We start from the raw sequence: 26,905 nt of genomic DNA, 5'->3' as shown, positions 1-26,905 counted from the left end.
TAACTATATGCGAAAATGCTCAAAAGTGTACCCATTGTTACACATTCTAACTCCTTACAGTAATACCAGCGATAATAAATGGTTTGAAGCAGCCTGAATGTGTTGAGTGATTGTTTTGTTTTAGGCACAAACCTACAGTATTATAGTCTCAAGTAAGCATTGTCAGTTTGGCATAGATATCCACATAAAAAGGGAGTCCAATGGATGTACAGTATTAGTCACCTTCAAAGGCTGTAAACAATATGTCATTTTAATTAAACGTCTTTGTTGCATCTTCTATAATTCCTTATAAATCTTCCTCCCTAACGTCTTTGCCAGTGACCTCTTTTTCACTTCGGTCTTTTTCGTATTTGTTTTTGTCTGGTGTTGTCACACTGTCATACGAGGGCGGCGAGACTGTGGAGGGTGTCGAGTCATTTTTATCCGAAGCAGGAATGACATTTAATTTGTCCGTGACTAGGTTCTCTTTATCACAGAGACTCTCCCTGCTTCCAACCCTCTCTTTTGACGTGTTTGAGGGTCTAAAGGCAGTGCGCAACACCAGGTATCGTCTAAATGCTCTTTGTATGGTCATAGCCGACATGTCTTCCTGTTTGCGGCGGAGGGTGGAGGTGATAGGTTCGTAGGACACCTTTGAGGGGTTGGAGGCCATGAAGCGCTCCTCCATCTGCCCCCTCAGCATGTCCATTTCCCCGCCCTCTCCCAGGACACGTTTGGTGAATGCAAACAGAATGTCCAGGCAGTGAATGCGCTCACCGCTCACCATTGGCAAATCCATAGAGATGAGTTGGACCTTGTTGGGTTTGGGTATGCGTAGTGGAGGGGCCAGTGAATCTGCAAAGTCAGACAAGTTGGCAAACTTCACAAACTGGGTAACACGAGGGTCAAATCTCTCCCAGACTTCGTAGAACATCTCAAAGTCGTCCTCGCTCAGTGGCTCAGCGCTCTCCTCAGTGGCCACACTGAAGTTCTCCAGAATGACCGCAATGTACATATTGATCACAACAAGGAAGCAGACGATAATGTAGGTGACAAAGAAGATAATCCCCACAATTGGGCTTCCACAGTCTCCCTTGACGGAGCTACCTGGATTCTCTTTCTGGCTGTCACAGTCAAATGCGTTGTTGTTGAGAATGGGAGCCAGTAGGTCACTCCACCCTGCTGAGGTGGTGATCTGGAATAAACAGATCATGCTGTTGTAAAATGTCTCAAAATTGAAGAGGTCATCGATGCCATCCTCTTTCTTGACGTAAGCGAAGTTCGACATTCCGAAGATGGCAAAGATAAACATCACTAAGAAGAGCAGGAGTCCAATGTTGAACAAGGCAGGAAGTGACATCATCAAGGCAAACAAGAGTGTGCGAATTCCTTTGGCACCTTTAATGAGACGAAGTATGCGGCCGATCCGTGCCAATCGGATTACTCTGAACAAAGTTGGCGACACAAAATATTTCTCAATAATTTCTGAGAGAAACATACCTGGAAAATAGAAATAGAAATATATAAGATTAACAATGTAACAAGTAGCAAGCTTATTATCACAAAACAAGAAGCCTGTAAAATACATACAAATAAAATAATAAATAAGCGTGGTCGCACATGCACGTCAGATTAAAAATAAAGAAATAAATATATATATAAATATATATATATATATATATATATATATATAACCAAACGTTCCTGGCACAGATTGTGTATAAAAAATGCAGGGCAGCTCAGAACCCTGGTAGCATGGATAACAAAATATAGAAACAGGATGGGTTGACAAATTCATGCCCAGATATTCCATCTTTTTTATTTAATTTTCTTTTAAGAAATGTTCTATGGAGGAAATGTAAAATTGATAATGATGAATGGATAAAATGCAATTTGGTGTGCACACACACCCATGGCCATATATGACTGAACATATAGACTTGGCATTTGCAACACATTGACAACGCAATAACAACTCTTTGCGTTATCAGCCCAAATATACGATTGCCCCACAACACCAATGTGGGCACTGCACTCCCTGCGGCAGTGCGGGGGTGTGGAACGCGTGTGTGTAATTTGAAGTCGGTGGGGCGAACGGGTCTGAAGTTACGTGCATTACAGAAAGACATACAGAGACGTGGTGCATTTATAGATAGATAATAATTGCTATTGCTCAGGGTGGGAAATCTGTTCGGTTCTCTGCTCTACATGTAAAGTGTCTTGAGACAACTTGTGATTTGACACTGTAGTAAAAATGTAATTGAATTGAATTAAATGCAGGGAAATGAAATCATTGAACACAGATCAAAATGATCATTCAGAAGTCCGTCTTACCAATAACTGACAGAATAACTACGATGAAATCAAATATATTCCAACCATTGGTGAAATAGTAGTGGCGCAGAGAGATCATCTTCAGTACACACTCTGCGCTGAAGAGGACGACGAAGATTAAATTGATCCGGTAGAGAACGTTGATCTTTTCCTGAGTCTGGTCATCCGTTTCCACCATCATGGTGACCATGTTAAGGCATATGGCAACCATGATTACAATGTCAAAGGCTTGCGTTGTGGTGAAATCGAAAATGTATCCTTGAATCTTGTTCTGAAACGGAGATAAGGATAAAACAAAAAAATAAACTATAAGGGAAACATGTTTATGAATAAATTAAAAACATGCCATGCTTGAACACAGAGGGCCCTATTTTGCGTGTACCGTACTTAAGACACGCAAAATAGGGCCCTGAAAGTTTCAGTGTTCATTTAATTCCAAGAGTGCTAAAATGTCCTCTTATTTTAGCATAGAGCTACATACAGTAGTACATACACTAAAACACTCCATGGTTCCTAATACAGAGAGTGTAAAACTTTCTTTGTTAAATTAACACTGATAGTGATATAATATGGATGTTTTGACGTACTGCTGGTCTAGGAATAGGCTTTTGTGGTTTCTTGGAGCCCAGCTTTTTCATGGCATTGTAATACTTCTTCTGCTCTTCAGTCATGAAGATGTCTTGACCTCCAAAGTAAAGAGAGAATAAAAGGCAATGTTAAATCATTGTAAACGTTGTTAACTTTATTTGACCCAGTGGGTCTGGACCGGTGGACCCCCAGGGGGGCCCCACATGATTTAGGAGGTGTCAATTTAAGGACTTTTAGTACCTCGAGAAAGAAGGAAAGAAAAGAAAAAAGACCATTGCTGCATCAAAAGTAATCAACAAACTATAGAATAAAGACTGGTCAAACATTGGCCAATTTGTCAAAGATTATATGTCAAATATCTTTTTGTAATTAGCCGATCTACAAGCTCACAATAGATCTGCTATTTTCATGTCTGTGTAACAGAGTCAAACTAAATATAATGCCTCAACTCGTAGAATTCCAAGTGCTTGTGAGGGTCCCCAGTTCAAATATGATCATATAGATTACTTTTGGGGGTACGGCCTGAAATGGTTGAGAACCACTGACAACGCATTGTGAGCTTGTAAATCGACAGAAAAAAGAGGAAGAGAAAAAAAGAGAGGACCAAGTACACATCCGACCTCAACTATTCGTTTGTAAAGGGTTAATTGTCTCCACCAGGCCGAAGGCATGGAGAGAGAGTATATTTTGCACTTTGTCCGTGTGTGTGTCCGTGTGTGTGTCCGTGTGTGTGAGTGTGTGTGTCCGTCTGTGTAGTGTGTACAGCTAATCTCCGGCACCGTTCGATGCCAAATTTTGCACACACACTCCCTGGATGCCAACGGCCCCAACGGCCTGTTATAGCGACACCAGGAGACTAACTTTTGAAAAACGTTTTTTTATATATTACTCCTCCAGATTCTATCAAAAACTCCCGCAAATCGTTACACACTATCTCTATAGTCATGTGTTCAAGACGGATCTGTCGGATATTTCATATTCCATCCTAATTGGCTAACATCGGCTTTCAAAGTTTGCAGGATTTGCCCGTTTTGAACAAAAAGCCTCAAATCATGAAAGCAGCATGCAATTTACGTGAAATCTTTCACATACTTTTCTACTAGGCTGAGGAATATATCCCACCCTTTTCACATTGGCCTGTTATAGCGCCACCAACAGGTGGACCTTTGCAAAACACATTTTTGGAACATAATGCCTCAAATCATCCAATTGCCATCCAGGGCGTAAGAAGAAATGGCACCCTTTTCACATTGGCCTATTATAGCGCCACCAGGACGCCACGACCTGACCTGCCCTGGTGGAGACCTGTCCCCCGAGGGGCACTTTTTCTAGTAACTCCTCTGGATTCTTCTACAATATTATTACAAATGTCTAGAAGTGCATAATAGAAAGGCACATAATCTACAGTAATATAAAACAAATAATCGGATTGTACACTTATCTTTTTCTTCTGCTGATTGAAGTTGTCTATGATGACACCAATAAAAAGGTTGAGTGTGAAGAAGGCTCCAAAGATGATGAATACCACAAAGTATGTGTACATGAAGAGATTAATCTCATACTCAGGTTGGTCATCCTGACAAGACACAACAGAGACAATGCAAAGGAACAGAATTTTAACATGACAGACAGTGTATATTTATTTCAGATACAAATGCAAAGACTACCAAAACTACCAAACTGATATTAAAGCAGCAATCCATAACTTGTTTTAATGAACAAAACTTTATCTCATCTGACTATCAACAGTAGAAATGTTGACGCTTGCATTGGGATCCAGGGTAGGACTTAAAACAACAACTTTAAGTACAAAGGTTTTGCAATAGTGGAGTTGATATACAGGATTCAACTGCCGGCCCGCAGGCAAATTGAGTGGAAAAGTGAGTGGCAAAGTGGGTTTAACATCTTTAAGGCAATCAGATGGGACTTTTCTGTTTGGATGTATGGGCTGTCAAGGCCAGAAAGTCGTTTTTTGCCACTCAGTAGGCGACGCTCCCGTATAACTTCCAGGTATGATGATGATGTCACGAGCATGCGTTGATGGTGGTATCTAGAGTAGGGGGCTGTTAAGCCCAAACCACACCAAAGGGTCGGGTTGGGACAAAACAGTTTTAAGGTAAACCACACCAATGGAACTCATTGAGTTGCAATGAGTTGCATTGGTATGGTCTACTTTAAGAAAAACGTTTTGTCGCAACCCGACCCCTTTGGTGTGGTTTGGGCTTTTGGGCACTCAGAGCTGACTAGGATTGCTACTGTAGGTGTTTAGGAGATTGCTAGCTGGTTAGGCCTACTAGGGGATCCCATGATAATAATAATTCTACAATGTATTACATTATATTATATATTATGTATAATATGTATTTGTTTATTGAAACTTAAATATCTCAAGTATGAAGAGTTTCAATAAGACTGAAAACACTGTCTAGGTTCAATCCCTGGCCAAGACATACCAGGCTATAAAAATTTTACCCAATGGCTTCCTGCTTGGCATCAAGGGTTTGGGGATATGTCCAGTACATCTTGTACTTGTACATCAAGCTACCTCATACTACAGGAATAGGAGAAAAGCTTGGCTTAGGAACTGTTGATTCCAAAGGCTACTTTACCTAAATGTATGTGTAAGATTAGAGATGTCCCGATCATGTTTATTTTGCTCCCGATCCGATTTCCGATCACCCAATCCGATCGGGACAACCCTATGTAAGATGATAGGGGCCAATAATTGCAGAGTAAATAAGTAAGACCATTAGCATGCTAGATTGCAGTTGGTCCACTAAACAGGCTGTCAAAATATGTAAATATAAGTACCAAACCGCGAGAGTCCACAGCAGCATACATAATATCCATCCAGCCCTTGAATGTTGCCTGTATAGACAACAAAAAAATATAATTTATAAAAATACTGTTTCATTATTTAAAATATGTACTTTAGAATGTAAAGTACATATTTTAGAATGTAATAAACTTGCCCATCCAAGAATAGTATGACAAATACTATCAATCTTATGTGACATACTCACCACTTCCAGCAGTGCAAGGTAACCCGCGCCAACATTGTCAAAGTTGATCTTGACATTCTTCCAGCGACCGGTTTTGTTTCCCAGTCTGAGGCATTCTGTCTTATTAGCGACCTCCGTCGGGAGGAAACTCACTCCCGTGGTCACATTGACACAGTGGTAGTACTTCCCCGCAAACAGGTTGACCCCCATGATGCTGAAGATCAGCCAGAAGATAAGACACACCAGCAGCACGTTGAAGATGGAAGGGATGGCTCCCAACAGGGCATTGACAACCACCTGCACAGTAACACAGGAACACTGTTCACACTATGTCGAGCCAGCCATCGCTACACAGCACAAATCCTGGGTGGAGAGAAAGCAAAATTAGAGATTTCACTCTAACTCAGATTTGTGCTGTATAGTGCTGATGTACATCATATTTTGGTAATGGTGAGAATAGGAAAACACAAGAGTAAAACATCTAACAGCAGCAAACAGTATATCGGCATGAGCTCGTCACAAGCATTACATAACAGCACAGCTCATTCACGCCATTGACACCAGCAAGGTAAAAGCTTTGGGAAAGAATGAGGAAAGGAGGGTGGAAACTAATCGAACTATATGCATCATATATGTGTGTATATTATATGCCTGTTGCATGTGGTGTGTACTGTATTTTCTCTTTTTTTAGTTTCTTTTTTTCTTTTTTTGGTTGGTTACAATTGCATGGTAGAACACAACAAAACAGAAAAACCTTGTAGAGGCAGGAGGAAGTCACAACAATTTGTTTACTGTAAATGAAGAACAAAACAAACACATATAGAGAAAGAATAAGTTTAAAGGCACCCAGCAACAAACATCCCAACAGTGCAGCTTCAGAGGCGCAGGGGCGGAAATGTAAATGAAAGCCATTCATGCGGACGGGGGAATTCACCACGTGAGGAGAGACCATCATCATGATAGCAGGGCTGCGAATCTAGACAACCACAACATTCTCCCAGCCAATCAATAGCAGCTCCATTGATTTCAGCAGCCAGCAACCCTCCCCCCCCCAACAATTACATAAGTTATCAACCCTTGTTCAGACCAGGCTTGTATTACACTAGTTACACTATAGTCTGTGCCATATTAATGCATGTTTTTGTAGCTTTGATATACAAGTTGCAGAGTCATTCAAAGAATAACATGAAGCATCACTGTTGTTCTGTTACAATGCAATTTGGGAACTAAGCAATCAACTTGTGAGGTAATCTGCCATGTAACAGCTATTACAGCTGAAGCGATGTTGAATTTTGTTAGATCCTTGTGTTGAATAGCTAGCTACCCAGGCAAATTTGAAGGCATGTTTTGATGAATGTTGTATACTGCACAACTCAACAATGTTCTGAAATGTAAGATGTAGCTGATAATAACCATGTCAGAACATTAGATTTATGGCTCCCCAGTCCCTATTCAAAGAACTACAGTAGGAGTCTGGTCTTATTGGTCAGAACTTACTGTCTAGAGTAGACGGTCAAAGTCTCTTTAAGAGAAGCTGGTTCACCCGGGCCTAGACTCTAGGCAGTGGAGGTAGAATGTTCCATGGGCTCTGAGGCGAGATTGACAGCCCGGGCCTCCCTTACTATGAAAATGCCTGTGATAATTTTATGTCTTGTTTTGACTGTTCAAAGACTAAAAACTCAACTTTATCAGGCGATTGCAGAGCAGGGCTAACAACATGCCACACTGGACAGACCGGCCGAGTAAATCCGTCTGTACTCTAACGTGCAGCCATTTCCTGCCTGCGCCGTGAAGGGCCCTTTACCTCCCAATGAACTACATTTTACACTGCTTATTATTGACAGGAAATGTAGTCTTAGTCGCGGTATTAAACTCTTAACAGTGTGTGTTTGAGAGAGAGAGAGCCAGAGAGAGAGAGAGAGAGAGAGAGAGAGAGAGTATACAGTTTACTACCACGCATCGGAGTGGCCGGCCGGGCGGGCCCTCCACCCCCCCCCCCCCTTCCCCCGCGGGCCCCGAGGCAACTGCCTCTACAGCTCTACTGCCTCTACGATATCGCCACGCCTGACTCTAGGGTGAACCGGCTTCTCTTATAAAAGAGACATGACAGAAGTTCTCCAGCACAACAAAATTAGCCAGTAGCTGGACAAAATGAAGGTACCAGGACTTTTAATTGTACATATATTGTCAGAATCAGATTTATTTATCACCATGTATGTGTTAAAGGTGTAATTTTGAGACGTGTTTCCAATTTCCCCAAATACAGTACAATGTCAGTAAATGGCAAATCGCAAAATGAATGGACAATATTTTCACTTGACATATTATTATGCCGATCGGGTAGACATAATAACCCAAGACTCTACCAAAGCTCGAGATCGCTTTTAAAGACAAATTGTTAGGTCAACCATGACAGCTGGAGCAGAGGGAAAAGGAAAGAATAGGAATGTCTCAATTCCATGCTTTGAATTACATACTATTTTATAGGATGGCACTGCAGCAAAGCTCATTTGTGTTGCTGCTCTTTGTCTGTCTACAGCACACTCGTGCTCGGGTGACAGACAGTGACATGAAACACTATGACGATGTGAGCTGTGATAGGGGGGTTGGGTGAGGGCGGGAGTATGGGGTGGGGGGCTCTTACTCTCATGCCCTCAAACCGTGACAGGGCTCTCAGGGGCCTCAGCGCTCTTAGGGTCCTGAGTGACTTGATAGGGCCGAGTTCTGAATATCCAATGGCGTTGGCTACCAAGCTGACCATTGACACCTGGAACACAAACACATTAACGCACGCACGCACACAGACACACATGCACGCACACACGCGCACGTGCGCACACACACGCACGCACGCACGCAGGCACGCAGGCACACACACACACACACACACACACACACACACACACACACACACACACACACACACACACACACACACACACACACACACACACACACACACACACACACACACACGATAAGTCAATGGAACTGCTTAAAATATAGGCATGACAAAGGTTGCTCACCTCACAAAGGTGAGCAACTCTCACAGCCACAACACTAGAGGGAGTATAAATAATGATCTGGTGCCACACACATATAGAACAAATAATGGGTAAATTCACTTTCCACAGCACTGCCACTCAGGTGTGGAATGCCCTGCCCCCTTCCCTCAAAACAAACAAATCACTGGCTTCCTTTAAAACCGGTCTGAAAAATCACCTATCAATGTCAGCGGATCAAAAGGAGAGAAGATGACTGCCCAACCACCCTATACCCCCCCTCAGAGTGATTTATTTTTATTTAGATTTTTTGGTACTTACACCTGTAAATAGTTATCATGCTTTTGAGGTATCTCGATTACTGTCATCGTGTTGTGAATGAATGCATGGGACCCGAATGGAAACAAGACCGCAGGGTCTTTTTTCGGTGCTTTTGGATAAATGTGCTTTGACTGTACCATGTACTGTTTTGCATTTGTTATTGTCTAATAAAATAATCAATCAATCAATTAATCAATCAAATGACAGTGAACATTTCTGTTCTCCCATGTGTTGGTGCTAAGTGGAGACTTGCTTTTAGGGGGGAGGTGGTGAGGGGTGGGGGAGGGCGTACTTACGTCTACAATGAGGAAGTCCAACCAGCACCAGGCATTGGTGAAGTATTTTGCAAATCCATAAGCCGTCCACTTCAGCAGCATCTCCAGAATGAAGATGTAAGTGAAGATTTTGTCCGCATACTCCAGCACGGTTTTAATAGTCTTTCTCCTCTCTATGTAAACGTCTTCAAATGCCTGAATGGGAATATGAGCGAAGTAAGAAGTCTCACCGACTCACCGGGACACTGAATAATACAACTTGCTTGGCTCTATTATTAATTAATTCAAATATGTTTATACAATGTTTGACCATATTGTAATGTACACAGTACTACACACACAAACACACACACACACGCCGCACGCACGCACGCACACACGCACGCACGCGTCTGACTAGTCAGCTGAGCTCCCAGCCTACACTCCACACTACCGTAGCTCCCCTCCCCCGCCTCGCCTCCCCCTCACACAGTCACAGTTCATATTTGTTTGTTCAAATTTCAGCACGCGCTTGTTCAACTTTCTCGAACAAACTAGTCGGGTGACAATAACGATAAAGGATTACACTTTTGTTATCGAATGCTTCTCTGATGTGCCTAATCTTCCGACGGCAGCATGGCTCCATGGGAGCTTTTTTTGTGATTGATTTTCCACATTGACACTTTCAAAGGCTATGTACAGTAGGCTAGTTTGTGTGTGTGTGTGACGTGTGTGCGTGCATGTGTGCGTGCGTGCGTGCGTGCGTGCGTGAGATGAGAGTAATCACAGACACCACAAAATACCATGAATCACTCAGACTTACCAGTGCCCCACTGCTCAGGAGAATCATGAAGATGATGAAGCTCTCGAACCACGCGTGTTCCACTATCTTGTAGCAAGTCTGTCTCAGTGTCCACCACATCTTCCACCGTCCCACCTCAACATTTACCTGGCAACACTGGAACTTGTGCACACAGCCTGAGAAGAGACAAAGGTACAGGGTGAGATGGGGTTCTGGGCTGGCTCACTACATGAAACCTGGTGTCCCTATTCTGGGCATGTCACTGATGGAACTACATTTAAGATTAGTTTTAAATAATTTTGTCATATTTCATCTTCATCTTCCATGTCCTGTTAGACAGAAGCCCGTAATCATTTCAGATTCAGTCTTTGTTTTGGTCTAGTCCCTGTCTTGCAGTGACCTTGTTATTACCATCCTAGTTCATCATAATGTGTTTGTCCCCACTCTGCCAGTCTTGATATTGTTACGGTGTCACTCTCCTAGTGGAATGTACAACAAACTGATATGAACAGGGTTTGCCAGACGACAGAGAAAAGTGTTTTTTGCATGAGGATAGGTCAGCTGTTACTATTAGGTTAAGTCAGGGCTCTATCTACAGGTTGCTATAACAACAGCGTCCTTTATGCTTCGACTACTTCCTCGTCGCCAGAACACATCATCCCTCGTCTGGCCAATAGGATTAGGCCAGCTCTGGATCGGTCATCACTACATCCGGATCATCTGTCATCACGGGACATGAACTCTGTCCTCGTCCAATCACAACAGAAAAACAACTGTGACGCCATCTTGATCATCAAGCAATGTAATGTAATGTTTTCTTAAGTCACATTGACTGCATGGGTCTTAAAGTGACAGTTCCCTATTTTTCCTGTAATATCAAGATTTGACTTTTAACAATTATACATTTTTCCACTGGTTGACTGGATATGGTTTTTAAAGGTTTTATCCAGATTTACCTAACAGTCACAATAAGCAAAGATTTGGTGAAAACAGCCGACCAACAAGCTCACGAATTGTCACATTGCGGCAGAGTGTCAGCTAGAAAATTGGCTATTTTCGGTGTAGAGCTAGAGGGGGAAAAGGAAGAGTATAAACTGGACAGGAAGAATAGAAATATGGTCGATTTGTGCTATTCACCATCTGTAAAACAGGCGTCAGGATCCATGGACTCTTCCGGCTCAAGGTCCGGGGATTCCCCTCCTTCCCCTGGCATCTTGATGTCCACTGTGCTGCCTTCAGAGGAGCTGTTCTGATCTTCATCGTCTTCCTCACCATTCATCTCACCATCCATCATCAGCTGTTGGTGCCACACAGTATATTTAACTCTGACAATTAAAACATCGGTGCATTTAATATGCCACCTTGAATACCTGCTGATAACTGCACTGAACTCATGTAAATAAGTCTGGACATCTGTTACCATGGGTCACTGTAATGTAAGACTACCGTACTTGCTTATATCTACTGTAAGCAGAATCCACATCTTTTCAACAAGAGTCACCTCATTCCGTGCAACAATACATGCTGATGGACATTTAGCATTCAACGTCAAGTGAAAACTGGTTTAAATTTTAATTTCAGTTGCAGTAGATGTGTCATGGATATGAAGTCACTAAATGGTTCAATCAAGCGTGATGGGATATGCTCCAGTATTTTCACGTCTGGTACCTTTTTTAACCAAAGAATTAGCACCTTCTGTAATGATACATTACAAAACGGATTCACAGAGTCATATGGGGTGGCTGGACCCCATATGACTCTCCTTCGAGTCACTTATCTAACTGAGGTTACTAAAGTAACCCAAAGGTTTCTGAACATTAGATGAGAATGTCTTTGATTTGATGCTATGGCTAAGGCACCTTAGCTTAAAGGGATAGTTCAGATTCTTTTAACTTAAGTTGTATGAAATACTTGCCATTAATATAGTGGTTGCAATTAATTGATTGCCCGAGTCCCGTGGTGGGAGCTCTGCTCTGGTTTTGGTGAAATATCAAGTAGTTCCTTTGTGGGGGGCACTGGGGGCCACGCAGTAAAGGTAAATGAATCCACAAAACTAACGTTATTTGTATTGTTATATTTCTAAAATATTAGTGCAACTTTCATTATTTTTTTACCCCTCTATCACACGGAACTATGTTTTTTGTGTCCATATCACAATGCCCAAAATAATAGTTCCATGTGATAGAGGGGTCAAAGTTGAACGAAAGTCGCGCTAATATTTTAGAAATAGGTCAACAATACAAATTACGTTTGTTTTGTGGATTCATTTACTTTTACTGCGTGGCCCCAGTGCCCCCCACAAAATGACCGGAACTACTTAATATTGACCAAAACCAGAGCAGAACTCCCACCACGGGACTCGGGCAATCAATTAATACAGTTGCAACCACTATATGAATGGAAAGTATTTCATACAACTTAAGTTAAAAAAATCTGAACTATCCCTTTAACATCTGAAAAACAATGCTCTGCACCTGGTCATGGAGAGCAAAGAGCATTAAGGAGTCTGCATCACAGAACTGTGAAATTCAACACTCTCAGACAAGATAACTTAGGACTTTAATTGAATAAAAGTGAAGGTGAGTCAATCAAGTTACAGTACTTCCTATAGGGCTTTAAATAAACGATTGTGGTTTTTCGACAGTTTTTCGTCACACAATAATTATATATATTGAACTATAGGATCATCAGCATACTACAGCCTGTACTATAAATAATATCAGGCTAGGACTACACTAGGACCGTAAGTGATAAAAGAATATTATACGGATCGCATTTGAATCTTGATTGACGAAAGGTTTGGTAACATAAACACTGTCGGTATTATACAGCAGCTATAATACATGGTCTTTCCCTCAACCTCCTGTTGTGTACTTTGCTTAGGGTGTGTCAGCTAATAGGTTTGAGATGAATGCAGCCTGAATGCCTTCCTGGAGAATGCAGCAATACTGAGCTGTCCAGGGACCAGCTAATGTAGAACAGGGAATGATGTAAGCATGCTACTATGATATAGTGTAAGCACTAAAACTCAACGTGCCATCCTGAAGACTTCAGCTACACTTAAGCTTCCTTCTATCCATTCTGTTCTTTACAGTACACATTGATTTGATTTGAGCGAAATTAAACATTATTTAAGTTACAGCTCTTCTTATTTAGTTATTAGTTTAATATTAGTTTAGTAAAACGTCATATACTATACCCGAATTCAGCACATTAAACACATTTTAAGAATCCTAATTCTTAAATATACTGGGACTAACTTGATTTGGAAATGAGTGCTCAAATGAAAATGCCACGAGTTGGTACATGAATTATGATGTCACTAAGCAAAACTCATTGTTCCTTGTGATCAATGACTGCCCACTATCTCCTCCCTCCTCAACAAAACAAACAAAACAAATAGAATAAAGCAATTATAAATCCTAGTCATAAAGTTAGTGGTGCTGCTTGTTCATTTGAACGGGGGTTTGGTAAAATGAATATAAATGAAATGAAAATCAATAAAACTAGCTCACAGCATCACAACAGCTGCAAAACCAAATAAGTTAAGGAGGAGGAGGAGATAAGTACGCTAAAGTATACGGTCACACAAAGAAAGCTGAGCAATCCAATGAAAAGGTGAAAGTTGGATAGACAATCACCATTGACCACATTTATACAGCTGCCATTTTGCTCTAACATAATACTCAAGTGGGAAACCTATTTACCGCATATATCTAATGTGCGGCTGAGTATAGACATGGAAACGCCCCGCCTGCCTCTGATTGGCCTACCGACACTGCCCGTCTTGACTGTCCTCCGAGATGCGAGGTTACTCCGTGGTGGGAAAATAATACAAGAGACAGCTTGGCACGTGAGACAGAATGCAGCCTTGTAACTAACTTGTATTGCATGCCGTTTGCTTTGATTGAATAATTGATTTAACACACTTGTACGATGTACTATGCTTTGATTTGAGTGTGTACTTCTAAATAAAGTGTTAATGTTGATTATCGTGTATTAATCTAATTATAGTAAATTAATATTATACTAAAAAGGATAAAGGTGAAGGGAAAAGAGACCTTTTTACAGTACAATAACGTTTCACGTTTACACATACAAATACATTACACAATAATCACAAACACTTTGTGTTTACGGCGTACATGTTCAATCAATCACTCAATCAAAGCAAACGGCATAAACAATATTAGTTTGCCTCTTCTACAAAAAGAAAACGTACAAGTTACAGGCAGTTCTCTTGTATCATCATACCGATACCGTATACTTGCATTATTTTCCACCACAGATCAGACTATCCAGGTACAGTCAAGACGGGCAGTGTCGTTAGGCTAATCAGAGGCAGGCGGGGCGTTACCATGTCTATACTCAGCCGCACATTAGATATACGCCTATTAACCACCCCTACTCCATAGTCTGGTGTGAATGCAAAATGGCTTCCATGTGACTGTGGTCAGTAGTTAGTGTTATGGACATTAAAGTGTTCTTACACAAGTTTCCTTTCACTGAAAATCTGGAAAGCATCTGTGAAGCAGCAGCAGTAACAAAAGGAGTTAAACGCATTACAATTCATACAAGGCGTTGCCAAATAACGCTTTGGTTATAATCAAAAGATTTAAAGAGACTCAATGAAACTGTTCTGAAAACATGTGGCAGTCAGCAACTACCAACAGATAGTGCCATGATGAGTGACATGCTTTATTCATACTCCATTGTACGACAGTGTCGTGTATCAAACGCACAGCGATGCCACATGTTGTAAGCTTGCAGATCGGCTATTTTCGGCTTGCAACACCACCATACGACAAATTATAAATCAGAAACAAAGCAAACAGCCCTCTTAAGAGGAGGATGCAGCTCTCAAGCACTCAGACTTAAATGGCAAATAATGTAATCTGAACACTGGTATTTTCCTGTGTCTGTGGCCTCTCCTCGTTAAAGGGTCTTGGTATATGGAGTCTCCAGGGGAGACGGCATGTCACATGCTCATCCTCTTGTTGCCATGGACAGTGGGCTAAGTGCTTCAACATGACCACTGCCATTTAACATCCGACTTATCTAAAACAACAGACGCATCCGCCTAGAACCACAGACAGTACTGAAATCACTCTGTGTACAACACACACTTAACACACACATGTGCACGGAAGTATGCACCTTAGTACTGACCCATGCCACGCACTCATCCGCATACGCACACAGACAACACTGACTCCCCTTTATCTGGCTCTGATAGGCCTCATTTCTAGTTGTGTAGTTAACTCTTAAGCACAGCATGCATGGACATGATCAATACTTTTAGTTTTCATATTGGTCATGGAATTCTATATGAACCCTTGTGTCCCTATTCTGGGCATGTACACAATAGGAAAAAGATTGGGCAAAATAGGCTAACTTTGTATGAAAATTGGCGAACATACGGTGAAAATAGTAGATCTACAAGCTCACAACGCATGTGAGCTTGTAGATTTTGTAGATAGGCTATTCTTCTATATTTGTTGTACAAGGAACAATATAGGGGGGTTAAGGTTAAGAAATTAAAGCATGCTCACCACTTTGCTTCCGTCTATATCAGAGGAGAGGCTGCTGATGTCGTCCGTGTTAAGATTCTCAAAGTCCGACTCAACGTCAGCGATGGGGACAGTTACCGTAACACTGGGATTATGGATGAAGGACATGATGGAATCGTCACTCATGGTTTTGACTATGTACTTGTCTCCATTCTTGTCCACTCCTGTAACGTCCCCATTGCCGTTCTTGGAAAAGTCCTTGATGACATCCACAGTGGTGTGGTTGTGCGATAAAGGTCGCTGGAGGTCATCCAGGGTTTTGTCCTCGCACTTGTTCTGCCGTCGCTTCCTGCAACAGACGCTGCGGCAGGAGCGGCGAAGCAGGGACTTGACGAAGGCGACGCCGTTGTGGATTCGTCCAATGGCAATCTGCAGGTTGTTCATTTCAGTGTCGTCGTCGTTCGCTGTGAGGTTGTCGGCACTGAATGAGCTCAGCAGCAAGGCCAGGAACAAGTTCAGCACCTGTCACAAAATGACATCAAGTTAATCGTTTATTTAAGAAGAAAGATAATTTAATAACATAAGGTGGTAATTGGTAAAAAAGCTAAATAAGTAAGAAGAAAAGTTACAAAGATACAACCATGAATGCAAAAGCAATGCTTAGAAACAACGTACCACCAGGTTGCCGATGACCATGACCATCATGAATACGATGAGGCACATGGTCTGTCCGGCCACCTCCATACAGTCCCACATGGTCTCGATCCATTCGCCACACAACACCCGGAACACGATGAGGAACGAGTGGAAGAAGTCGTGCATGTGCCAGCGGGGCAGCGTGCAGTCTTCGGAGATCTTGCACCTACAGTCCCAGTAGTTCTTGCCAAACAACTGCATGCCCACCACAGCGAAGATGAACATGATGATGGCCAGCACTAGAGTCAGGTTCCCCAAAGCCCCAACTGAGTTCCCAATGATCTTTATCAGCATGTTGAGGGTCGGCCATGATTTTGCCAGCTTGAATACTCTCAGCTGTGTGTGTGGGGAGGGGGGGGGAGAAACACAGATCAGTTTTGATGTATGATCTCAAAACGAATCTACCTGAACATATTTGGCATTGGCTGGGTTTCCCGAACGCATTTAGTGTAAGACTTGTAATGCCACACATGCTCAGATGCCCTCTAGGCCGCACACAGAAGCCTGTGAACATAGACATTCTGTGCATAGATGTGCCACGCAATGGTAGGCCTCAGGCCTCAGGTCTACCATTTTGAAATGTAATTTAATAATATTTGGACTGCTGGACAGTATATATATATATATATATATATATATATAGTCCAAATATTATTCAATTAAATTTCAGAGTGGTAGACCTGAGGCCTGATGTCTACCATACTAGGCCTGAGGCCTACCATTGCGTGGCACATCTATGCACGGAATGTCTATGTTCACATAGGCTTCTGTGTGCGGCCTAGAGGGCATCTGAGCATGTGCGGCACTACAAGTCTTACACTAAATGCGTTCAGGAAACCCAGCCATTGGCATGAAGGTTGCTCTTACCAATCGGAATGACCTCAAGACGGACATTCCAGGAACGTTGGACAAACAAAGCTCCATCAAGCTAAAGCCGACGATTATACCATCGAAAACATTCCATCCCTGTTGAAAATAGTAGTATGGGTCCAAAGCAATGAGCTTGAAGACCATTTCAGCAGTGAAGATGGCAGTAAACACCTAAATAAAAAAGAAAATTCCTAGATTTTAATGGGACTAATTCATGTGTGTTTGCAATGAACATTTTAAAAGAACAGACAACAGCTGCACTCACATAATTCCCCACAGAGAGCATTTTGGAGAAATTGGGATCCATTGGTTGATGTTCCATGGCCATGAACATCGTGTTTAGGACAATACATATGGTGATGGCGAGGTCAACAAATGGGTCCATCACAACCACTTGAACTTTCTTCTTTATCCTCATCCATCTTGGACAACATTCCCATATTAGAAATGTGTGGGCAAACTTGAACCAACAAGGAGGACATTTCTGCCTTGACTCTTCAAGTTCTGGTGCACAAAGAAGAAAGTATTCATGTATTATCAGTTGTGTTTTTTAATATGATGAAAGTCATCATGTGGTCGGTGTCAGGATGGTATGTTACCCACCCTCGATAGTATCCGTTATAACACTAGCTACACTATACGCTCTTTGTCTGGCCTGTGGGCTGTCCATGAAGTCCATCGTTTCGGAGCAAGTTCTGCATTTGCCTTCCCCATCCTCTGTGTCGGCGGTGTCATCCTAGAGATTAGATACATTGCATGTGTTACAACCAGCACATTACAAGTTTTGCAATTACATTCACCTTCATGGACGAATGAATAAAAATAAAGGAATGCTTCATTGATCTGTGTCAGACTCAGTAGCAGAGCTACACCACGCAAAAACAAGAGACAAAAATAAACAACAGCACAGAAATGAAGGCCTTAGAGTGTGCGTATACCCTCAAAAGAATACCAGATCCGTTCAACAGTAACATTTTAAAGAAATTATGCCACTCACTAAATGGGTACATTTGCAAAACGTATAAAATATATCAAAATAGTGAAGGGGGAGGAGGCGATAAAAAAAATCACACTGTATGCACATTGATGACAAAGGCCAAAAATGCCACTTCCTTACACTGTCATCACTAGATGCTGTGTCTACGGTCACCTCAGGCAGGAGAAGTCCCACGGGGGATGTAGGGAGTGATGCCCCGCCCACCAGGGACACGACCCCATTGTAGTCCACTGAACTGTGCCTCATCCCGTTGGGTGGATGCAGGACATGGGATAAGTAGCTCTTTTGGCTCACGCTGCTGCTGCTGCGGCGGTCGCGTCTCCGCGGCAGCAGCAGGGAGCCCCTCCGACTGTTGTTGTCCCCGAGGGTGCTGTTCTCGTCGTCTGCAAAGTTGTTCTCAGAGCCCATGTCGAGTGCACGGCCGCGGAAACTGAAAAGGTTGGCGTGACTGCTCCGTCGGGGCGAGAGTAGTGGTCCATGGATACTCAAGAAGGACTGAGAGAGAGAGACATTCTTCACTGGTTTTCACTGATATATGTTGTGAGCGAAGCAACAAAAAAAAGGGGGGGGGCGATGGCGATGAGGACAGATACAGCCCTTTATAGATGATGATGACCTTTGTATGCAAACATTTGCATTCCATGAAGAGACGTGTCAAAGAAATAACTCAAGGAAAATGCAGTACAGTACAGTACAAGACGATTGGTGATGATTCTACAAAAAAGGATATGGATAATGGTGATAATGATGATGAAGTTCATAATTAAGATGAGAGTATATGAAGATGAAGGTGATGATACAAAGCAATGAAAAGAGATGAACAATCTGGGCGAAATGAAAACAGCCATCTTGGTGATGTTGATGCAGATGATGATGATGATGATGGAGATGACAAACATTGTTCCTTTGGCAGCATAAGTCATCTCATCATGTTAGTGGCCGATACATCATGATGATAGATTTGCGTTAACCAATCTGACATCGCAATGTTCTTTAAATCAGTCTGTCGTAAAGCTGGTGGTAGAGCAAATGATAGGGCGGAACAATGTACGCTGCTGAAATATTGAACTAAATGTTTAGTGCGCAGCAACATGCAATCATCAGACTTTGTTTGGCCAGCCTATGTAGTTATTCCTTAATTTAATTACAACAGTGTTTATTGAGTTTGACAGTGTACTTAAGGTAGCATGGCAAACAATGAAATATTCTAACTGTAGTAATGGTTTCCATAAGGTGGCGTACTGTTCAGGTAAGTTTTCCCATAGCTTCATTTGATTGGCTTGGCTGCAGATTTGAAACACACAAAAAGGTGTCAGTTGTGTGTCCTGTTCAAATCTCGAGACGAGCCAATCAAACAAAGCTATGGGACAATGGACCGGAACAGGAAATGGGTATGCCGGGACTACAGTTAGGCCTCATTTCTGCTCCCCTGCGCGATGCTGTCTCGCAGAGAAAGACAGGGAATAGCCGACCTCCAAGCTCACAATGCGTCGACAAAGTATGACTCTGGCCAGCCAGCACATTACACAAAGTTGGATGAATAGTTAACTGAAATGTATGGATTGACATTACATAAAACACTGGACAATTCTGAATACTGGGGTCTTTTATCAAACAGATACTAAACCTGATGTGCAGAGGAGCATTTCATGTCATATGAGAGCAGGTTCGCATCCATGGAGAATCGAAATCGAGTCTTCTTTATACTGTCAGTCGATTCGGATTTAGGAAACTTTTCATCGCCCAGTTTTCCCTCCACTTCCTTCCTTTTCTTGCGTCGGTTGCGTCTCTCTTTGGCGCTCTTGGAGCTGAGCTTGGAGGCATCGGAGGAACTTCCTGTCACACCGTCTCCATCAATGACCTCCCCATTTTCAGCAGCTGAAGCTGCCACTGCCTGGCAGAGAAAGAGAAACACACACACACACACACACACAAACACACACACAATGTTAATCGCAGTAAAGCTTTCTAGTGTGAAGGTCACCTAAGTCCATATTTTTATCTGACCCCTCCCCAAAAAGGCCTAGCTGTCCTGACCCCATATCCATCATTTATACATTATGGATAATTAGTGTGGAGAAGTGACAAAAACACAGTTTTCAATGTATGATTATTCAATTCTGTTGAGCGATGTTGTACAAATTAGTATCGGTTTGTAAAGGTGAGCACCCTGGATGAACAATAAATTAAGACATCTGTAAATGGTGCACATCCAAAGAGGTAGAGACTGTGGGCAATAATCTTTTGAACCTGCCAGTATTCTCAAAGAGTGGTCCAAGGACCCTAGGGGTCAGTGAGGGGGATTTAGAGGGTCCCCAGCTAAATTATCTCAAACCAGTCTGTCACTCTGAGAGGTCTGGGGGTCTGTGGCCTAATATGCATAGCAAATTAGGGCAATTAGGGAAATATAAATGTTTGAGAACCAAATGGACCCTTACCAGTCTGTAACTGTCAGAGTTATGGGGCTCCGTGGCCTAATACTGTACCTGAGCATCCTCTTGCTGCTTCCTCAGTTGCTCCAACATGGCCTGGAACTCCAAGTCTTTCTGCTGATCTTCCTCAATGGTGGCTTGATTCTGCTCATCATAGGCCATGGCCACCACTGCCAATATCAGATTGACCAGGTAGAAGGAACCCAGGAATATTACCAGCACAAAGAAGATCATGTAGGTCTTTCCAGACGCTCGCAGCGTCTGCAGGGAAGACACAGTTGCGAATATGTTATTTGTATAACTTTTTTTATTCATTCGGCAAATGTCTAATTGAGCAGGTTATAGAAATAATTACTGTCAATCACTGAAAAAACTGTTTGGCTGGCTCCAGTACTTTATCCTACACTGTGACCTTTTGGCAGGTGCAACTTTTTAGCTGTGTTTCTGCATGTTTTTTCTTGCACAGAGATAAATTCACCTCAAGGACAGCTGAGCTTGATTGTCCCTTGTGCAATAGAAAACCTCTCACGAGACCTTTGTTCAATAATGTTTGTTGTACTTGCTGGGAGTAGAATTTTAAGCCAAGCCTATTCAAGTGATTCATTCATCTCTTTAACGGCTATTCATCTTGTTTGCCCATGGCACAACAGGACTCATCTTTGTCTCAAAACACACCTGCACATTGTTAACAAATTAGTTTGAACAGGACACAGACAATATTTTCTTTCATGGCTATTATTGTAATGTAAAAACGCTTTTTTTCTTTTTCTTTTCAAACTATGCCTGTTGATAATTTTATTGCTGGACCACAACAGTGGTGCTAGCCCTATCCTGACCGAGGAGTGATGAAGTTACATCACCTGCTAGCGAAACAAACCTTTTCTTATATCATCTGATACATGTATATAAGTGGTGGCTGGTGCTACCTGACGAATACATATCTCTTGGTTCCAGTCAGCTGGCACAACCTACAAACTGTACTTTAATGATACCGGGACATAATTTAACTGAGATTGCATTCTAATCTTAATATGTAGTTCCCTCTGTCACAGAATGCGTGTCTGCTTCCCTTGCATACCTGCTGGTAAAGATGTTCCCAGTAATCCTGGGTCATTAGCCTGAAGAGAGAGAGGAAGGCCCACCCAAAGGAATCAAAGCTGGTGTAACCGTAGTCTGGGTTCCTTCCCGCTTTGACACAGAAGAAACCCTCCGGGCATTGCCTGCAATGGTTACAAAGCCTGTTAACGGGTGCCACCGGTGTTTTGTCACATTTTGGTTCCATCTATGCATCTGCAGCCCTGTCACTTGAACTTCACACTATTGTCCATAATCAAATGGCCATTTTGCTATTATGTCATACTCTACATAAGAGCAAAATAGCTGCCGTGTGAATAATGTCAATGGAAATCAAATTTCTGTGATAATTTAAGTGATATTATTCTGACAACAAGGATGTACTACAGTATGTCCACTTTGATGCGGTGCAAAAATGAAAGTGTGATAAAGTATTGTTTTGTACTTTTATGAAACTATGTACCGGTAGATGCAGGGATCATGTGACAAAAGAAAGAAAAAAAGAACACACAGCCACTATCTTTTAATTAAGTTGAACACTGACAGGTACAAAATCTGTTATTATTGTCAAATCTGATTTGGGGATGTCAACGGAATATCAGACTCACAATCAAAAATGGAAAGAAGTCGAAGTCCAGATCAAGTAAAAGTTCAAAAGTGTTGATAACACAATCACTAGTTTATTACAGTAAATCATACCCAGCTGCGGTGCCATTTCCACAAAGCAACGGGTCCCGTCCCTCCTTGAGGCTGTAGTAATTCACTGAGGACAGAGGTAGAGGGAAAAAAACACATGGATAGCTGAAGGTAAAATAATGTTGCAAGAGTCTTTTTTACTTAAAGAAGGCACAAAATCCAAGGAATCCAATATAAACAGGAGACAACGACAAAGCCTTCATCAGAGCATGTATTGTATATAGTAGCAGCGTTGGTGAGTGCTACCCACACATCCTTGGACTTACTGTTATTATTGATGTGCTCTGTCCATAAATTGTCCAGCATTGGTTGGTCAAAGGTCCCATTTGTGTATGCCCATTCCTCAAACGTGCCATTGAAGCGGTCATTCATAGACTCAGTAAAGTTCTTCACACACTTATGTCTTAAATGGCCCATAAACAATTGCAACCCTATGAGGGCAAAGACACTTAGGCAGAAGACGGTGAGGATCATCACATCAGATAGCCTCTTCACTGACTGGATCAGGGCACCAACAATGGTCTTCAGGCCTGCCAAAGACGGTACCATTTGTTACGATCAGAAGAGTATACAAAAATAAAAAAATAAAAAGATAAACACAAAGTATGCAAAGTACAATATCCACACTTTGAACTCCATGAAGTAAAACTTTGTTATCACTATTCTTAATACAAATTTGTGGTTCTTCCTATAATATATCACATGTTGAACAATCATTCAATTCAAGATACATAAATACATGCATCATATATCCATACTTTGAACTCCATGAAGTAAAACGTTGTTATCACTATTCTTACTACAACTTTGTGGTGCTTCCTATAATATAACACATGTTGAACAATCATTAAATTCAAGATACATAAATACATGCATCATATCAACTCAATTTGTGTTTTGGTATGGTTTATAATTATTATGTATGCGCATGCAAGGTATACATGCAACAGTTTAGCTTTGGCATGAACTGTATCGTTGGAAGCAGGGGCCACATGGAAACATCCATCCAAGCCAGGAATAAAAGCAAGGAAAAGTGAACGCCGGCCATTCAACAAACATGCCATAGATTACACAGTCAAAATAAATCTAAATCTATACAATACACCAGAATGGGTATTCTAATGGGGGGAAAACACGCACGCACACACACACACACACACACACACACACACACACACACACACACACACACACACACACACACACACACACACACACACAATAAAAGAAAAGTAGTATGTCTAAAAGCATGAAACCGCAAAGATTCTTGCTGTTTTATATTCCTGCTTTTAATGGCTACACAGCAAATCTGGAGTGTTAATTTCACTTTCATAGTTAAATTAACATTCTGGATTTGACTGTTTCACATTGAGACATGACAAGCAAGCAATGACATCAATCAGAGCCTGTTAAAGAAGAGTAGAGACTTATATGGAATGTGATGATGGACAGACTGTAGCCCTGCCCATTTAACCTGGCTCTCACCTGGGACGACTGAGATAGTTTTAAGAGCTCGGAGAACCCTGAATGTTCTGAGGGCTGAGACATTGCCCAGGTCCACAAACTCTGTGACATATCTGTAATAAGGGGGCAAGGGTGGGGTTGGGAGGGAGGGATCACACATACAGACGCCATGACAAAACAATATAGAAGTGCAGAGGGTGGCAAGAAGAGTGGGGTGGGGGTGGCCACAGGAAGGATCATCCCACACGCAGATAGCTGCTAAGTGCTAGGTAAGCTTACCTGGGATAACTGAAATAGTTTTCAAAGCTCTCAGCACTCTGAAAGTGCGAAGAGCTGAAACACTGCCTAGGTTTACAAACTCAGTTACAAACCTGTAGGGGAACAGGATTTGTATGCATAGGAAACACATAAGAGACACATTCACATAGGAGACAATATTATAATAATAAGGATTTGTGTTAATGACCTTGTTGCTATAATGACCTTGTTAGTTGTTACTATGGGGATGTATCTAAACTGATACAGCTGTATTCATAACGAGGTCACCGCAACTAAGGTGAAAGAATATACAATGCATTTATGGTACAATGAAATTATGATTATTAGATGTAAATGATTATGATTATTATTATTTTTTTCAAACATAGTGAAAATATATGATCTACAAGCTCACAAGGCATTGCATTGCGGAATGTTATGGACTTGTAGATCAGCTATTCTTGACACCATTGTACAATGAAGTATAACATAGTTCTTAAGCGGTTTATTGACACAAACCACAGTAAATACTTACGCCATTACAATGACACAGAAATCCAGCCAGTTCCATGGGTCTCTCAGAAAAGTGAATTTTCCAACACAGAATCCTCGAGAAAACATTTTGACAAGTGCTTCTAAAGTATAGATGGCAGTAAACGTGTACCTGTCAGAAACAAAATGTGTTAATTTGCATGGCGGAATTTACTGGCTCTGCAAATTATATGCATGCTTTATTTCAAGGACAACTTACTCTACATTCTTTGCCCAGTCTGGCTGTTGATTGTAGGTCATAATCGCACAGTTGGTAAGGATGGTGCACATGATTAATATGCTGAATGCTGTGAAAGCTGTTGTCAAGGATCAGCATTGTCAAACACATGACCGATGACACACCACTCACTCAATCATAAAACACATCCATTGATCACATGTGTTGAGGTGCCTTTGTAAACAAAGTAACAAACTACTCACTCAACATACAGATAATAGGATACCAGATGAACAGATTTTGTAAATCACGACCCCCAAAATGATATTGCACAGTACGTATTTGGGCGTGGATCCTGTAAGGAAAATATTTTGTGCCAGAGACCACCAAAAGGGTACGGTCACACCAGAGTTTGCAGCTACTGCTTTTCAATGGCTTTCTGCTCCATACCTGTTGAAAAGTATTGGCTATCTGTTGATAGATTAGATTGAGCATAGATTTGTATAATACTGTATAATACTGTTCTGAATAGTCCTATATATTAATAAAATCGCTTAGTGGGTGGACTTCCTTGATGAAATAATGATAGTGAAACGTTGAGAACCACTCTAAATCTGATTCATGCTTTAATGAAAGGATATGAGTGTACCAAAATCTTCATTGCTATTCTTCTAAGAGGGTTGAAGGGACTTAGAACATAGAAGCCTGGAGTGGCATTGAAGCGAAAGATGACCTTTCCTTTGTTCAATACTATAAAAGTCTAGATGAAAGAGAGAGAGAGAGAGAGAGAGAGAGAGAGAGAGAGAGAGAGAGAGAGAGAGAGAGAGAGATTCATCATTACTATACAGAAATATGGAGGGTGAACAACATTCCTCTTTTAAAAGGGCATATTCAATCCACATGTTAAACCATAAGATGCATAGCACAACTTTCAGCATAATACGTAAATCACAGGTCATAGCTTATGGTTTCATGACAAAGCACCTGTAAATCACTGTCACTGGGCTTGTCTCTCTGTCAGTGAGGTACAAAGGCTTTAGCTGGATAACAACATCACCAAGACAACACCTGAATTACTGCAGGGCCAGAAAAACACAATCTTCATGGACCATGTTGATATGGTGGCTATTTTGCTATTTCGGTCACACTCGGGGGAGGGAACCTCCCACCACTTCGAGGACAATTAAACAATGCAACACAAAACTCCACAGAGCTATATCAAATACTAAACAATAAATTAAACACTTCCTATGAAAAGTGTTGACATCAAGTCATGACTCATATATGTCATAGATATGTCATAGATAGATAAATAAATTATGAGATGCTAGCCACGTGAAGTCTGCGACCCACATTGGAGCCACACTGTTCCCATGGGAATCCTTTTTTGATGTGGATGTTCTGCAAGGATCATAGTATATTATAATTCTCATAATCCATGATAAGAATTGTATAATTCATTATAATTGTAATGTGGTATAGTGTGATTATAAGTCATTATAAGTGGTCATTGCTTTAAGTAAAGTTCCAGACATTCCTGAATCCTGGAAGTGTGAGAAGAAATATTCTTGCATATATTTCATGTTAACTTAATGCAACTATGATAATAATTATAATGCACTGATCCTGGCCAAAAGACCTGTGAATGAATATGATACTTGACCTTATAATAATCTGATTATAATGCATTGGTACTTGACCTTATTACAGTCATTATAACACTTATATTGTGATTGTATTGTGCATTGTGAGTATTATTAGTGTTTATACCTATATACATTGTTATATGCCGATTATATGCAGATTATAATGCACTATATGTTTATAATGCATGCTATACAATATACATGGACATCATAGACTTGTTCAGACTATGAACAAGGTGCAGCCAAAGGACAGCCTTTGCTATCATATAAT

At 41.4% G+C, this 26,905-nt stretch overlaps 1 protein-coding gene across 1 annotated transcript in view; it reads right to left on the bottom strand.

Annotated features, from left to right (window-relative positions):
• Window positions 1–286: 286 nt before the first annotated feature.
• The window catches only part of scn1laa (sodium channel, voltage-gated, type I-like, alpha), a gene marked incomplete at its 3' end in the record, with an annotated part of 35,891 nt that continues 9,272 nt past the window's right edge, over window positions 287–26,905 (bottom strand). Inside the window, exons 3-27 of the mRNA XM_083776725.1 lie at window positions 25,628–25,748; window positions 25,031–25,118; window positions 24,815–24,943; window positions 24,043–24,134; window positions 22,824–23,087; window positions 22,561–22,624; window positions 21,866–22,007; window positions 20,842–21,048; window positions 19,983–20,249; window positions 18,476–18,850; window positions 17,962–18,094; window positions 17,624–17,862; window positions 17,356–17,529; window positions 16,468–16,824; window positions 15,838–16,314; window positions 11,420–11,579; window positions 10,304–10,458; window positions 9,523–9,696; window positions 8,548–8,670; window positions 5,925–6,200; window positions 5,713–5,769; window positions 4,343–4,477; window positions 2,901–3,005; window positions 2,314–2,584; window positions 287–1,479 (exon numbers count right to left, since the gene is read on the bottom strand). Coding sequence (XP_083632851.1) covers window positions 287–1,479; window positions 2,314–2,584; window positions 2,901–3,005; window positions 4,343–4,477; window positions 5,713–5,769; window positions 5,925–6,200; window positions 8,548–8,670; window positions 9,523–9,696; window positions 10,304–10,458; window positions 11,420–11,579; window positions 15,838–16,314; window positions 16,468–16,824; window positions 17,356–17,529; window positions 17,624–17,862; window positions 17,962–18,094; window positions 18,476–18,850; window positions 19,983–20,249; window positions 20,842–21,048; window positions 21,866–22,007; window positions 22,561–22,624; window positions 22,824–23,087; window positions 24,043–24,134; window positions 24,815–24,943; window positions 25,031–25,118; window positions 25,628–25,748 — 5,778 coding nt within the window. The remainder of the gene's footprint in view (window positions 1,480–2,313; window positions 2,585–2,900; window positions 3,006–4,342; window positions 4,478–5,712; window positions 5,770–5,924; window positions 6,201–8,547; window positions 8,671–9,522; window positions 9,697–10,303; window positions 10,459–11,419; window positions 11,580–15,837; window positions 16,315–16,467; window positions 16,825–17,355; window positions 17,530–17,623; window positions 17,863–17,961; window positions 18,095–18,475; window positions 18,851–19,982; window positions 20,250–20,841; window positions 21,049–21,865; window positions 22,008–22,560; window positions 22,625–22,823; window positions 23,088–24,042; window positions 24,135–24,814; window positions 24,944–25,030; window positions 25,119–25,627; window positions 25,749–26,905) is intronic.

Source organism: Protomyctophum parallelum (genome assembly GCF_964188405.1).
Source record: "Protomyctophum parallelum genome assembly, chromosome: 11".
NCBI lineage: Eukaryota > Metazoa > Chordata > Actinopteri > Myctophiformes > Myctophidae > Protomyctophum > Protomyctophum parallelum.
This window is presented reverse-complemented; position numbering and strand designations above follow the sequence as displayed.